General features: G+C 42.4%; 1 protein-coding gene across 3 annotated transcripts in view; it reads right to left on the bottom strand.

Annotated features, from left to right (window-relative positions):
- The window catches only part of GRK3 (G protein-coupled receptor kinase 3), a 121,925-nt gene that overhangs the window by 30,630 nt on the left and 75,021 nt on the right, over nt 1-16,274 (bottom strand). For 2 of the 3 annotated variants that reach the window (XM_061385192.1, XM_061385194.1), the window contains 5 exons: nt 14,443-14,494; nt 12,514-12,605; nt 11,735-11,834; nt 5,527-5,605; nt 2,007-2,137 (listed from right to left, as the gene is read on the bottom strand). In XM_061385192.1, coding sequence (XP_061241176.1) covers nt 2,007-2,137; nt 5,527-5,605; nt 11,735-11,834; nt 12,514-12,605; nt 14,443-14,494 — 454 coding nt within the window. The remainder of the gene's footprint in view (nt 1-2,006; nt 2,138-5,526; nt 5,606-11,734; nt 11,835-12,513; nt 12,606-14,442; nt 14,495-16,274) is intronic. The other variant, XM_061385193.1, reaches the window with a different exon arrangement.

The following is a 16,274-nucleotide window of genomic DNA, read 5'->3' as shown; positions in this document are numbered from 1 at the left end:
ATCGATAACTTCAGCAGGAGAGTGGCAAGGAGGGATGGAGAAGAGTCTACTCATTTGGCAACGGAACACAGGGCAGGTAACACAGGAGGGTCACCACCACAGTTCATCGCTGTTACAGTACTTCCCTTTCACGCAAGAACCGCAGTCCATCCGGAATGGGGTGTCTCTCCACAAAGGGAGTGAGTCCACTGGCTCCTCAGCCTCTGTGAACCACTAGGCTTTGAACCGTGGAACACAGCACAGAAAGCAATCTTGTAACAATGTACAAAGTGATGACCTAGGAAATCAAAACATTCCACGGTGCCACACTAATCCTGATAAACGTCATCTCGCTTTATTAGGAGAGAATCTATGGAGGGCCTTACCAAATGACCAGATATGATTTTGACCACAACTCTGCTGAAATGTATCCATTAAGATTAGATTTAGTCTGCATGATCATGGAAAATGAAACTCCCCTCCCTAATATACACTGAATTACAGTCATCTTGGTATTTTTCTGCTGGAGATCAACTATTGTTTTGCTCGAAATAAAAACAATGGCATGCCATTATAAAACTGAAGCATGAATAATCATGAGTGACTAGAATTAAGTTTGAATAGAAATTAGATAATACCACTGCCTATTAAATAGTTTAGAAAACAGAAATACCACATCAAGATGATTCGAGACCGGTTACAGATTTAAATTAAAATGTATTACAATGGCGCTTCATGGGCTTTCGGCATGCATTTTATTCTTCTGCAAAACTCACCATGAGGAAATAAAATGTCATGTGCCAACCAGGGTCTAATTATTTCTAATCTGATGAAAATACATTTTTTTTTTGTCTTCTTTATGCTCCTATGAAGGCTATGGGAGTAATTCTTTAGCTTTGCAGGAGGCTTTGAAAGTTACAAAGTACTTTGTGGAAAAAAAATAATATGCTCAACTGTGAAATACACCATTTCGGATTCTTAGGAGGTAACCTCTTTTAGAAGCCAATCAAAACACATGAGCTCCTTAGAGAAGGGGGCATTATCGGTACACTTGATGTGGTTAACTCGCTTTCAGTTTGAGAAGGAATTGGAGAGAGGAGGCAAACAGGCTTCTCCGCAGGGTTCGCATCCTCCGGAAGCTGCCACGTCTATCACATTTCTTCTCACCGTTATTTATACCTTTATGTGCCTGCATGATCATCTCTATAATTTGTCACGGTCCCTTTCATCTGCTCCCCCACCTTCATTCTGCTGGCTACATGAATATCACCTCGGAAGTACCAAGCAAACCACCAACTCCCTCTCTCATGAAGGATCCTCGACCAAGCAAGCATCGTGCTCTGGAATGGAAAAACTGAGAAAGCACCTGCTTCATTCTGTTCAAGTCCAGTAAGACTTTTTAAAGGGAAGCACGGTAAAGAAGCCTCAGTGTAGCAGACTGGGGCTATGGAGTTCTGGAACCTGGAAATGTGCTAGTGACTTTTTTAAGGCAATCTTGAAATCGCCTGAGGTTCAGAGGGTGGGGGAAATTCCGCCGGCTTTCAGGCACCCCATCCCCACCTGATCAGCCCTGCCTCGGTCTTTCCATGTGCGAGTTCACCAGTAGATATGTCCCGTACGACAGTGGTTCTCTGCTTCTTTATCTCTGTACACCTTCTGCCCTCACACCAAGCCAGGGCCAAATCAGTTGCTTGGTGAACATTAACAGAATTATGATCAATTGTAAAATGGGTGACAACAACAAAAAAACCCACCCTGCTTTTCATAATTAACTAATTAAAATATCTGAGCTGGTGTATGTGCTGCACCAGGCAGGGAGGAGACAGGGACAACCGGGAAAGACTGGAGTCCTCAGAAAAGAGTTCAGTGTCTGGAGGAGACCGAAATCATGAAGGTGATATTCTGCTCAGGGCTGAGAGGAGGAAAATGATGGGATGCCATGAAAGAGGGGGAGATGCGTGGGGGACCACGACCAGCACACGACTGCACGTCGGACAGATGGCGGGGAATCCGGCAGACCTCCTTACCTTCAAGTCTCTGTAAACGACAAACCGATTGTGCATGTGTTCCAGCCCCAGGATGATTTCTGTGGCGTAAAACCGCATCTCCTTCTCAGAAAACACCCCGTGCTGCGAAAGGTGATAGTGCAGGTCACCCCCTGGAATCAGAGACGCAGAGTGTAACTCGGCGCGTGAACTCCAGGGAGACAAGAGTCACGGCCATTGTGCAGAGTCATGACACGGTTAGCTAACTTTATGCTTTGTCTACATGTATGATCTAGATGTATCATGACTTCTGTAATCTGATGAAACACTTTAAAAAATCCCAGAGAAAACTAAACCATTGAGAAAACCTAGATGCGACAGTGGCCGGGACAATATGAACCCAAGCCTCCGCTCTCGGATGGACATCACAGCTCCCATGTGTACCACTGTGGGGGAGGTGGGACGGGGCGGCGAGCTGATCCTCTGATTACTACAGTCCTGTCTCCTAACTGACTCAACCCATGTAGTGAGGCAGTAGGTGGCTTGGCAACTGGCTCTGTGGATAGTAAATATGGAGACAAAATAAATACGCTGCTCATATTGATAGATATTTGAGAAAGCAAATACAGTAAAATTTTAACTGGTAAAAAACCCAGGTGGTTGGGTGTTTGGGTGTCCCCACTAAAATCCTTTCAATGTTGCGGTATGTTTGAATTTTTCACAATAAAGGGTTAAAAAAGGTCAATGACCGTATGGCCTCCAGTTAGAGAGACAGAGAATGCCACCAACAAGGTAAGGGAATGTTCTCATAAATGATAAAGGCGGAGCCACAGCTGATTCACACAGGTTCACGAGTGTCCACTTCCATTACCTTTGATTCCCTAAGTATCTTCCTGTTCACACACGCATATTCTTGTGTAACTATTTTCGATCAGCATGTAAAAGATTTTCAGCATCGCTGAAGGCTCCCTGTGCCCACCCCAGGCAGCATTATCAGCTCACAGCCCCTCATTGCAGCCAACTGGACTCTACTCTGACCTCTCCCCTCACATCAATTAGCTGTGCCAGTTCTGACAGTGACACAAATCGAGTCACGCAGGAAAAATGCGGCTGTGTCTGGCTGGTTTGCTCATTATTACATCTGTGAAATTCCTTCATGCTGTTGGATGGGTCTGGTTCTAAATCAAAAACTCAAAACATAACTAAAACTTCAAACTGAACTTCAAAACAGGTATTCATTTATGGAAATATATGCTTTTCCATTTCAGCCCGTTACTAAAAATGCTTTGAATTAATTACATCATGTCACTTTCTAGTATTAGAAAACTGAGTGAGTGAGTGAGTCAAAGCTGCTCAGCTGTGTCTGACTCTTTGCGAACCCATGGACTGCAGCCTGCCAACCTCCTATGTCCATGGGGATTCTCCAGGCAAAATACTGGAGTGGGTTGCCATGCCTTCCTCCAAGGGATCTTCCTGACCCAGGGATTGAACCCAGGTCTCCCACACTGCAGGTGGATGCTTTACCATCTGAACCAGGGAAGACAGTTAGAAAAGTACTTTCTGGCCAAAGTTCTTCCTGTATTCTCCAGTTCATCACTGACAGTTTAAAGACTGATATATGGTGGCTCTGGACTAAAGGTACAGACTACTGGTCTAAAATCTGAGCTGGCCCAGAGTCAGTCCTTCAGTTCAGTTCAGTTCAGTTCAGTCACTCAGTCGTGTCTGACTCTTTGCAACCCCATGAATCACAGCACGCCAGGCCTCCCTGTCCATCACCAACTCCTGGAGTTTACTCAGACTCACGTCCATCGAGTCAGTGATGCCATCCAGCCATCTCATCCTCTGTCGTCCCCTTCTCCTCTTGCCCCCAGTCCCTCCCAGAATCAGAGTCTTTTCCAATGAGTCAACTCTTCGCATGAGGTGGCCAAAGTACTGGAGTTTCAGCTTCAGCATCATTCCTTCCAAAGAAATCCCAGGGCTGATCTCCTTCAGAATGGACTGCTTGGATCTCCTTGCAGTCCAAGGGACTCTCAAGAGTCTTCTCCAACACCACAGTTCAAAAGCATCAATTCTTTGGCACTCAGCCTTCTTCAAAGTCCAACTCTCACATCCATACATGACCACAGGAAAAACCATAGCCTTGACTAGACGAACCTTTGCTGGCAAAGTTATGACCAATCTAGGTTGGTCATAACTTTCCTTCCAAGGAGTAAGCGTCTTTTAATTTCATGGCTGCAGTCAACATCTGCAGTGATTTTGGAGCCCAAAAAATAAAGTCTGACACTGTTTCCCCATCTATTTCCCATGAAGTGATGGGACCAGATGCCATGATCTTTGTTTTCTGAATGTTGAGCTTTAAGCCAACTTTTTCACTCTCCACTTTCACTTTCATCAAGAGGCTTTTGAGTTCCTCTTCACTTTCTGCCATAAGGGTGGTGTCATCTGCATATCTGAGGTTATTGATATTTCTCCCGGCAATCTTGATTCCAGCTTGTGTTTCTTCCAGTCCAGCGTTTCTCATGATGTACTCTGCATATAAGTTAAATAAACAGGGTGACAATATACAGCCTTGACATACTCCTTTTCCTATTTGGAACCAGTCTGTTGTTCCATGTCAAGTTCTAACTGTTGCTTCCTGACCTGCATACAGATTTCTCAAGAGGCAGATCAGGTGGTCTGGTATTCTCATCTCTTTCAGAATTTTCCACAGTTTATTGTGATGCACACAGTCAAAGGCTTTGACATAGTCAAAAAAGCAGAAATAGATGTTTTTCTGGAACTCTCTTGCTTTTTCCATGATCCATCGGATGTTGGTAATTTGTTCTCTGGTTCCTCTGCCTTTTCTAAAACCAGCTTGAACATCAGGAAGTTCACGGTTCACATATTGCTGAAGCCTGGCTTGGAGAATTTTGAGCATTACTTTACTAGCGTGTGAGATGAGTGCAATTGTGCGGTAGTTTGAGCATTCTTTGGCATTGCCTTTCTTTGGGATTGGAATGAAAACTGACCTTTTCTAGTTCTGTGGCCACTTCTGAGTTTTCCAAATTTGCTGGCATACTGAGTGCAGCACTTTCACAGCATCATCTTTCAGGATTTGAAACAGCTCACCTGGAATTCCATCACCTCCACTAGCTTTGTTCGTAGTGATGCTTTCTAAGGCCCACTTGACTTCACAATCCAAGATGTCTGGCTCTAGATGAGTGATCATACCATCATAATTATCTGGGTCATGAAGATCTTTTTTGTACAGTTCTTCTGTGTATTCTTGCCTTCACAGTTGGCTTTTAAATACACTCCTGTCTTTGGCCTATGAATCTTTAGGAGACATTTCATTCCTAAAGTTGAGGGCCAGTTGACTGCAGTCAACTTTTTAAAATGAAGTTGAATTGGAAATTCAAAGAGTGAAAGGTTTCCTTAAACTTGAGGGGGAATCTAATTATCTGAAAGACCCAAATGGCCAGTCTGTCTGGAGCAATGCAAGCTAAGATCAAACATCCTGAAACAAACAAAACCAGCACGGCAGAGTCACTCAGTGTATTCAGACTCCCCACGTCTTGCTTACCGTTCATCAGATCCAAGATGAAGCACAGTTTATCTGGAGTGTGGAAGGCATAGGTCATACAGACGATGAAAGGACAATCCTAGAGTGGAAAAAAATATATATATATATGTATACACACATGTATAAGAAAAGCAAAATCTGTCCTGGAAAGTATATCTACTACCAAGTGCCACCTATACATTTCTTTTTAAAGCCATGACACTGCCCTGTATAAGAAACACAGACACCTATGTGGTAACTTAAACAGACCCAGGAAAGGGAGCCTGATTCCATGGGGAAAAAAAATGCACAGAGATACAAACACTGCTAATTGGAGATGAACTCAGAGATGCTCTGTCGCTCTGATTAAATCATGACTCCTCTATCTATATCTTCAAAAGACTCAGATTCTACAGAAAAATATTACTGCCTTGCTAGTCCTCCTGTTGGTCTACACTTTGGTTCTGGTTATAGTCACATATCCATTTCAATGTCTGATTCTGAACTGGAAGAACCTTTATCATGGGGAGAAATGTTATGATATTACTGTCTTGAAACACTAACAATAAAAATGGAATTAACTCAGCTTTGAAAGTAGAAAATATACCAGGGTGGAGGATAGAATAACTCAATTAAAGATGAGGTAAAGATGTTAATTTTCTCCCAAATTAATCTATATATTCCATGTAAACAAAATGGAAATTGACAAACTCATTCCCATATTTATATGGAAATGTAAACAACCAAGAAAAGTTCAGATAACTCTTGAAGAAAACTAAAGCTGAAACTTCTGTTCTTCAGAAGACACCATTAAGAGAGTAAGAAAGGCAAATAACAGAATGGGAGGAGGTATTTGAAATCCACATGTATCTTGAATATATAAAGAACCCTCATCAATCAATAAAGAAAAAAGCAAACAACCCAACAGGAAAATGGCATGACAATAACAACAACAATACTGGATATATGTTACTGAGTATCAAATAGTCTGTAAGTCTTTAAACAGATGCTAGACCTCAGCTGTCCGCCAAGGAAATGCAAACTGCAAACCACAACGTTTCATCACGAAAACAAAGGAGAATGACTAAACTCACAAAGACTGATGGTACCAAGTGTTGCAAAGACACGGAGTTAACGGGACTTCCAATGTGGTAGCTGGGAGGCACAATCGTACAACCACTCTCACCAGGCGTTTGACGGCATCTGCCGACGCTGATCACTACCTGCAAAGCCTATGAGCCGGAAATTCCAGCCTGGGGTATTTACCTAACAGTAGTCTGTACTCATGTGCCCCAAGGGACCTGCATGAGCATGGTCCTCACAGCACTATTCAAAACAGCCCCAACCAGGAATAATCCCACTGTCTACCGACAGGAGGATGGACACACAAACTGTGGTATGATGGAATACTACAGAGCAGGGGCTGCCAGACTCCTTCTGCAAATGGGCTAGACAGGAAATAGTTTAAGCTTTTCAGGCCCCATCCAGTCCCTGTCACATAGGTTTCTCTGCTTCTTTTCTCTTGACAATTTCTTCTCTTCTTTTGCTTTAAAAAAAAAAATTTCTCAGTTCATAGACTGTGAACACAAGCCAGATTTGGTCCCCAGGCCACACACATAGCCTGGTGACCCCTGCTATTTAGCTACAGAAGGTGCTGTTGCTATGAGCAATGACTCAGCTGCATCTCGCAAGCAATACTGAGAGAAGCCAGACACAAAAAGAATACATTTATATAAAGTTCCAACAGGGGCGGAGCTAAATTCCAGTGTCAGACATCTGGGTAGTAGTTAGCTTGGGCATGGGGTAAGCAGCTGAAAAGGGTAAAGGGAGACTTCCGGGACGTGGGTGACTTTCTGTCTCTTGACCTAGGTTCTAGACACACGCGTGTGCTCCCTGGTGAAAACCCCCTAGATCTAGCACCAGGTCCCACTGAGATGCATGATCAGTGAACACCTGCCACTCAACTGAGTCAAATGACAAACAGAAGCCGAGAATTATTACATTCTACAAAACACACTCAACAGAGTACTCTGTGAACAGAATTCACTTTGCTCACACCTATAGATGAAGGGCACACAGATGAATTTGTGTGGACACATGCCTGTGTGCTCAGGATTCAAGAACTTGAACTCAATTTCCACAAGTCTTCTGGAGGAAATTCATTTTGTGGTTACCTTGTTTTCCTTAAGAGTTCAGTTGAGATGGTCTTGGTGTTCACTAATTTTGAGATTTATTTTGTTTTATATAGTCGTAAAATAAAGCTGCTATCCTTTATCTGTTAAAAGCTATCTGGTTCTTGGGGGCCGGGAGGCACCATCCTAATTGGAGCCCCACCAGTATTTCACCAGACCTTTTCATAGTCTGCTGGTGACGACTCATTCTGCTCTAAATATCATGCTCCTTCCTTAATGGGGTTCCCCACGGACTCTGGTTCCTGATCTAATGAGCAATTCATCCCTAGAGCAGACAAGTGGGTGGACCAGGAACTTAGTGAAGCCTGGGTCTTTTCCCGCTTGAGACAGCAACTCCACTCACTTCACCCAGGGGACCAGCAGAGCCTGGAAAGGGGTATTTCTGAACAGACGGTGTTCAATCCTTCTAAGGACAGCCCTGAGAAAACAGCAAAAGGTCAAAGTGGAGTTAAGATACTATGTTATTAAGATGGGACACGAATTGGAGATTTAGAGTCATAGGCTACTCCAATAGGAAGTGCTCTTCTAAAAAAAAAAAAAATCACCTGGTCCAAATTCTTTATTTTAAAGACGAGGAAACTAAACACTGCCCCCTCCCCCCACCTCCTAAAGGGGAAATGACTTGCCTGAGGCCACAAAGAAATCTGATAGCCAGCCGAGATTCAAACCCCAAGTCTCCCACTCTGGACCCTCGCCAGACCCTGTCCTGTCACTCCACTTACAAAGGTAACGTTTCCATAGCAACGTACAATCAAAGCTCGGTTAAAGGGATGTGATTTGGTTATCTCTAAGGAGTTCACTGACCAGGATCCCTCATCTCTTAGGCCCTGAGCAGATGGCATCTTGAGTCTGAGGTGGGGTCTGAGACACAAAGAACTGAATGCTGACCCACATAGACAAACAGGCAGCAGTTTAATAATGATGTTAGCACAGTTTCTAAGATAATTATGGTAAGATGTTCTGTCTTGATTACAAATTCAAGGTGAATAAGAACTAGGAGGTTCTCATAGGTGGATCCTTAAATAAAAGCTCTTAAGCAAGGAATTATCTCCTTTTTTTTTAAGGTTTTTTTTGGGGGGCGGGGGGCATGCAGGATCTTAGTTCCCCAACCAGGGATTGAATCTGTGTCTCCTGCACTGGAAGCATGGAGTCTTGACCACTGGACTGCCGGGGAAGTCCCAGGAACTGTCTTCTTTGATTTCCTAGTGAGCGAAACAGTTCGCATTTTGCAGGAACTTAAACTGTATTAAAACATACCACAAAGTAGTCCTCCAGAAAAGTTCTCCACCCTGCAGTCAGAGGAACCCTTTCAGAATTGCAAGGCTTATTAAATGGCTGTAAAGATTTTCTTTTTTTTTGGTAAAGATTTTTAAAAGTCCTCAGGACTGGTCCAGAAAGCTCTTTCTGCTGGTCTGGCCTGTCTGCTTCCCTCTCTCCCCAGCTTCCCCGTGTGGTCCTCACCACATCACTTCAGAGCCCAGCAGTGCTGACCTGTGAGTCCCCAGAGCACCCGTGCTCAGGACTCACACACACCCTAGCGTCCCCTCCGACCCCAGAGGACCGCCCTGTTAAATGCCTTCTGAGCACCACAGACCTCTCTTTCACAGCTCTTGTCACATGTTCCAACAATCGACACATGTCTGAGATTCTCTGAGTAAACACTGCTGTCTCTCATTTTATGCAGCCCTATAAGGGCAAAGACCAAATCTGCGTTTCGGGACCCGTCTGGTAGCGGAGTACCTGGCACAATTTAAGACTCAAGGATGATCAGGAAATGAATAAGCAACACTCCTCATGAATAACTGACTGACTTAATGAAGATGCTGATGGCTCCTCCCAGTAATGGACATACTTGCCCTGATTCCCTTTTCATGACCCAAAAGTTACAGAATAAAACTGGGAACAGTACTTCTTATTGCCTCTTCTGGGGGTGAGAAGTAGGAATTCTCAATCTGAGATTGAAACAGTAAAACAACCTCCAAGCAGAAAGAAAACTCTGATGGTGACTCCAGCTTATTTCCATGCCAACACCTTAGGTAATCATATTGACACAGGCTGATCAACACGTCACCTAAGGAGGCAATTTTAAACTAAAGGTTACTTAAATCCTACAAACTATAGCCTTTGATCAACAAAAATGACTCGAAATAACTTTACTACAATTCTTTTGGTTAAATTATGTACTTATAATGTTTTTTAAAATGCTAAACTGTCTTGATATTTGAATAAAAAGCAGAAACTAGTCTTAAATTAGTTCAAAGCAGTAGCCCAACATAACTGCAATTTTTTATCTACCCCCTTATGGGCAGACCAGTGAGGAATTCTACAACTACTTAATCACATTCTATTCACCTAAATAAAACAAAAATGCTACATGAAAATTAAAATTGTTCATATATTTTTCCAACACCCTCAATTTTTTTCCATAGGCTCTCCTGGGAATAAACATCCAAGGCTTTGAGATAAGACATTAAAAATCAGTATTTTAATAAAGCACTTAAAGTCTGCAATAAGCACACATTCACATCTGAAATGAAGACAGAGACATTTCCAACAGATACTAGAAACCAACGTCATTCACGTTGATTCCAATACAGTGCGCAGGCCACTCAGATTCCATTCCAATCAGTTAAACTCTTGGTCACACACACAGAGTCACTCCGACTTGAAACGTTTAATGTCTGCATGTTGGCACGTAGAGGTGCACAATTGGACATGACCGTTCACAGCGATGGCATTTTCATCTGTTATAGTTAAACTGAATTATGATATTCATTGACTTCAATAGTAAATAGCCTTTCTAGAAGCACTTAAAACTAACACTAGAATAACATAAACCACAACACAATAAATATATTTGGTGACAAGAAAGCATGGCGCCTACAAAGGGATGAGAAAAGAACACTGGGCTCGTTTAGGAAGTTCAGGGACTCTGGGCAAAGAATGATGTGCCTGGATCTCAGGTTCCTTGCTTATCAGCTAAAAGGAATGCCTGAGTGATCATGAAGATCTGAGTCTTTGAAAACCTCTAGGTGAAGGTGACCTTATTCAGAACCCAGCTGTGGCAGCTGGAGGTACCCCTAGGCTCTGTGCCTCACTTGCCAGGGTACACAGGCAACGCCCAGGGTTCTGGGACCATGGGTTTTTCTGGGTGTCTTTATATATATCTGCCCGAGTAAATAAAAGCTGAGATTTTGGTCCCGGGTGATGCCATTAATAGGAAAAGAAATCAGAGCGGGATGTTGCTTTACAAGTCAAGACGACACAGGGTGAAGCTGGCTTTGACATGTGATGAGCTCAAAAAGACAGCTGGTCCAGTGGGCAGAGACACAGCGCTGGAGACGGAAAAGACCAGCATCCACAGCAGGGAAAGGGGGCAAGTGCTGAGGAGACAGGGTCCCCTCCAAATGAAATAGGACTGGCTGCTGCTGCTGCTAAGTCGCTTCAGTCGTGTCCGACCCTGTGTGACCCCACAGACGGCAGCCCACCAGGCTCCTCTGTCCCTGGGACTCTGCAGAGCATCCAAAGGGATAGCTGGGGGTTGACGAAGCCACCCCACTTCCTCTCTGTCTGTGAAGGAGGGAAACAACATTCCTCTTACTTTTCCTCCTCTGGGTTAGTCCTTCGCTGTCATGCAGCCAATTCTTAACTATTTCAGGTGATTCTTTGGTCACTGATACAATTATATTCTGCCATCTCTGTCATATTCCACAAAGAAAGAAGTCGTAAATGGGCAGTGAGGGGACAAGTGGTCAGTGTGCGTGGCAGTGGCCGGTAGTGTGTTCCTACTTCCCAACTCAGACAGGGGTCATCTTTGAATTATTATTTATATTAATTCAGTGCTGCTGCTCCCTGCTATAAATTCTAATCCCCTCAAGAACTGGCTAGCTGCATAATTCACCAGGGGAAAAAAAAAAAGCTGTATCTTAAATAAATTGTCCTGATCTCAAAAAAAAAAAAAAAAGAAAAAAAAAAAACCCCACCAAATAAATAGAAACACACACACACAAATGCAATGTTCAAAACTGAATACTCACTCCTGTGCTCACCAGGGACAACATGATCCTTTCATTTAAGGCTAAGGTTTCTCCCTGTTTCATCTTGATTCTCTTCTTATCCAAGCATTTCATTGCATACCTAGAACCATAAATAGTACTGAAGAAAATCTATACAGAAAATATATCTACGTGGATTTAAATGATACACATCATATTGGGGCAAGTTTCTAAAAATTCGGGAAGTCTTTTAAAGCAGCAAAATGCTTCTAAGAGACTAAGGGAATCTGAATAAAGTGGAGACTTCAGTCAGTAACAGCACATCAATATCTGTTCACTCATTGTAACACGTGTCCTGTACTATGGTAAGAGGGACATGGAGTACATAGAAACTCCCTGTACTATTTTTTTTGCTCCTTTTCTCCAAACCTAAAATTATTCTGAAGTGAAAAGACTATTTAAAAAAAAAATCAAGCAATAATTAAGATATTCCTATTCTTATATGAATTGACATTTCAGTTAAATAAAATAAATAAAATAATAAATAAAGTAGATACACAAAAAATTCAGGGCAATAAATTTTGTATGTATCCCTGCTGTCTAGTACTTGTGTGTGTGTGTCTGTGTGTGTTTTGTAGGGGTGGGGCCTGTACTATATTTAGTGTGTAGGAATTGTGAATTAAGCACTGGTCAAGATTTTATAAGCGTGTAGAGGATAAGAGTCTAAAACACTGCTCATCAACTAAATGGGATTTTCTTTGAATGTGAGTATAAAACCCTCTTAATATTCCCAGCAAAACATACAAGTGTAGAACACTTACATCTTTCCAGTGTCTGCTTTCCTGCAACCGTATACTTCACCGAATCCTCCTCGTCCAATGATCCGATGCACGCTGAAATCATTCATGGTCAACTGTGAATTTAAAATGCGACACAGAAATGTAAAACTGTGTAAAAACTATCCCACCGTTTTCATGCAAAACATACACAGTTATTGAAACAGTGATTCTGACACTGCTGCCCTTTCGGCGACTGGACCTGCAAGCTGAGAGATAAGAGGCACAGGTGGCAGGACATTCCAGAACCGCCTTCGATGTAAACCGCACAGGATGCAAACCGCGGAGGCGACTGGGAAGACAACCCGGTGGGAGCCCATTGTTTTATCCAGTCCCGTGAATGCTGGATTATAAGGTACACACTTTCAAGATAAGTGAATGTGAAATTTCCAGGCAGACTACAAAGTGAACTCGGCTACTCTGAAGCTGAAAGTTTGGCAACAGTTCAGCCATTCCATGAACTTCTGTGGTAGAAAAATAGGTCTGCATCAAGGGCATCTATGCTCTCCTAACAGTTGGGCCATATGATCAGAAAGTCCAATGAATGCTGGCCATGTGAATTTTTTTATCAAAAGCATCAGTAAGTAGAGAGGACTCATGCTGGGCATGTGAATGTGAAACCAGACGGAGTGTGAGTAACTCGATGAAGAGGCTTTCATTCATAAGCACTAGGCTTTCATCAATATCATCTCAGCAATGCCTTGCTTCCCAAGAAGTTTTCATAGCATCAGATGGTACAAAGGCAGAAAGATAGTCCTATGTTCATGATAAGAGGCCATCAGACAACAGCAAATGCTTTTTGTTACGTATCCTGGCAAAAGAAGGGTCAGATGCTTGAAGGGTTTCTCCAGACAACCCTTCAGACATCATGTCTGCAGCCAGGCAGGGGCATCTGGCCCTCGAGCTTCACGTTTGCTGCTCAGAGGACAGAAGGACATGAAGACGTGAGGACACCACGTCTGCTAAAGGAGCACAGGCACAGGAAGATCCACAGCAGAGATAAGGTTTTTTGGTTTTGCTTGTTCGTTTTTTGGCCATGCGGATGCATGCAGGATCGAACCCTCGTTCCCTGCAGTAGAAGCACAGGATCTTAATCACTGGACTGCTCAGGAAGTCCTGTTATTTTTTTAAATGTGTCACTGCCTCTTGCTTCTCAATCCTGCAGGAAATGGGGCAGAGAGGGGAAATTAAAATGAAAAAAACAAAACACAAACAAAACAAAAAACCCACTTCTGTGAATGGTACTGTTAAACTAAAAAAAATTTTTTTAAAAATCAAAAACAGAATCCAGTTATTTCTTTTTCTCAATTGCAAACCTTTGTGGAGGGAGAGCACAAGGGAAAGGGGAAGAGAAGCAAACACTCTAAAAGTGAAGTAAAGAATGTGCCCCAGAATTCCTGACACGGAAAAGCTAAGAGAAGACGTAGTATTAGGGAACACAAGCTAGGGAGTACCCCGCCTTCGAGGCCGCTTTCATCATTCTCAAAACAATAAAAAAGATGCAACTGCGGGCTAGGAAGAGATATCATCATGTTTATTACATGACTGCACCTAATAAGAAAAAAAACAAGGCAATTTACCAGGATAGCAAATGACAGGAGCACAGGAATCACACGACGTAGAAGACTTGTCTCTTTACTACTATTTCTATTCAAAGCTTCATTATGGCTTAAAATATCCTTCCTTAAATAAATAAATGCATTCTTACATGAATAGGAAAAAAGAGGACGAAAACTCCAAGTGTGTACAACTGGATATGGGAGGATGGATTTTTCATGCGTAAAGCTGTAAGCAGGACATCTGTTTGGGCAGCATGTTACCCTTGGGAGTATGCTGCTGAATAAAATATTTTCTCACGAAACTGAGCCAAAGGAAGTTTTTATTTAAAAAAATAAAGGCAAAGATGATACTCACATGGATATTTAATTCCACGTTTTTCCACTGACAAAATCTAGTAAACTTGTCACTGAAAAAGAATGTGAGGAATTACTGAAAAGTTAAATATCACGTTAACTGAGAAACTAGCTTTGTATACTTGTGTGACTTCTCGGAGTGAGCTTTCATAAATATTTTTTTCACAAAGCATTTGCCTAGCATTCAAGGCTTTATTTTACGATTCAAATTGAAATCTTCATGTTTCTGCTTTAATTGTCATTATGTTATGGTAACAATCTTTATCTGAGTCGGTACTGTACAACAGACCCGTAACAGATGACTCATAAGTAATTTAATTTTAATAATGTATCTTATTCGAACCAATATATCAAAAATTATCATTTCCACATGTAATCAATATAAAATTTTAATGAGATAGTCTACATTCTTATTTTTGTGTTGCTTTGAAAGTGAAAATCACTCAGTTGTGTCCAACTCTTTGTGACCCCAAGGAACATACAGCCTCTGGAATTCTCCAGGCCAGAATATTGGAGTGGGTAGCCTTTCCCTTCTCCAAAGGATCTTCCCAACCCAGGGATCGAACCCAGGGCTCCAGCATTACAGGTGGATTCTTTACCAGCTGAGCCACAAGGGAAGCCCAAGAACACTAGAGTGGGTAGCCTATCCCTTCTCCAGGGAATCTTCCCAACCCAGGAATCGAACCGGGGTCTCCTGCATTGCAGGCGGATTCTTTACCAACTGAGCTATCAGAGAAGCCCCTGAAAGTGGTTTGAATTCACTGCTTTGAAACCCAGTGTGTATTTTGCATTTATAGCCCATTTTTATGTAAATCTTCATATAGAGAACAGACTTATGGTTCTCTGTATGAGAGAGGATGAGAGGGGTGGGAGAGGGCTCGATTGGGAGTTTGGGATAAGCAGATATAAACTATTACATATAGGATGGATAAACGACAGAGTCCTATTGTATAGCACAGGGAACTAGATTCAACACCTTGTGATAAACCATAATGGAAAAGAATAGGAAAAAGAATATATACATATATGTATAGCTGAATCGCTTTGCTGTACAGTAGAAATTAACACTGCAAATCAACTATACTTCAACACAATTTAAAAAAAAGTGAATGGTCAATTCAGTCAGAGACAGTGACTGTGCAGGTTTACCTGGATACACAGTGAAGTTATAAGACCTCTTCCCCAATTTCAATTACCATCCCCCTTTCTCCCCTCTCCCCCAAGGGTCACAGAACAATGAGCTGACCCAAGAGTTTGGGAAAAGTCAGGTCTTTAGAATCAGCAGCCATGGAGACAGCCCAAGACTCAGCTGAATCTTAGCCCTGAACCAGTGCCCTGGCCCCTCAGTTCCATGCCACTGCTTTTTGGCAAAGCCCCTCTGGTCCTGCTCAGAAAATGTAATCATTTGTATGCAGATTCGTTTCCCCCAGTACTGAGTCTACTCCAAGATAAAATTATCTCTTGAACTCTGGTAGAATCTTGATACAACTTTTTTCAAAAATTACTTTAGTTCTGTGAATATGTGGAGAAGAAGGAAAAAAAAAAAAAAAACACTGAAGCATTTGTCCTTAAAGGGCAATTACTGAACAGCTGTGGGCTGCTCCCACCCTGAGGCTCAATCATCACGACAACTGTCTAGAAATTAGCCAAGTTTACAGAGACGAGCAGAGTCCATGTGAATGCAGATTCAGAGTCAGAAAGTCCAATCCCTAAGGTGCGTCATCACAGAGGAACACTCAGAACACCGAAGGGCTGACTCTCGGGTGCCTGGGAAGCATGGGAACACTTTCATAGGCATCCCTGAAATTTTTTAAATTTACCTTTTTTAAAAAT

This window comes from Bos javanicus, chromosome 17 (assembly GCF_032452875.1).
Source record: "Bos javanicus breed banteng chromosome 17, ARS-OSU_banteng_1.0, whole genome shotgun sequence".
Taxonomy (NCBI): domain Eukaryota; kingdom Metazoa; phylum Chordata; class Mammalia; order Artiodactyla; family Bovidae; genus Bos; species Bos javanicus.
This window is presented reverse-complemented; position numbering and strand designations above follow the sequence as displayed.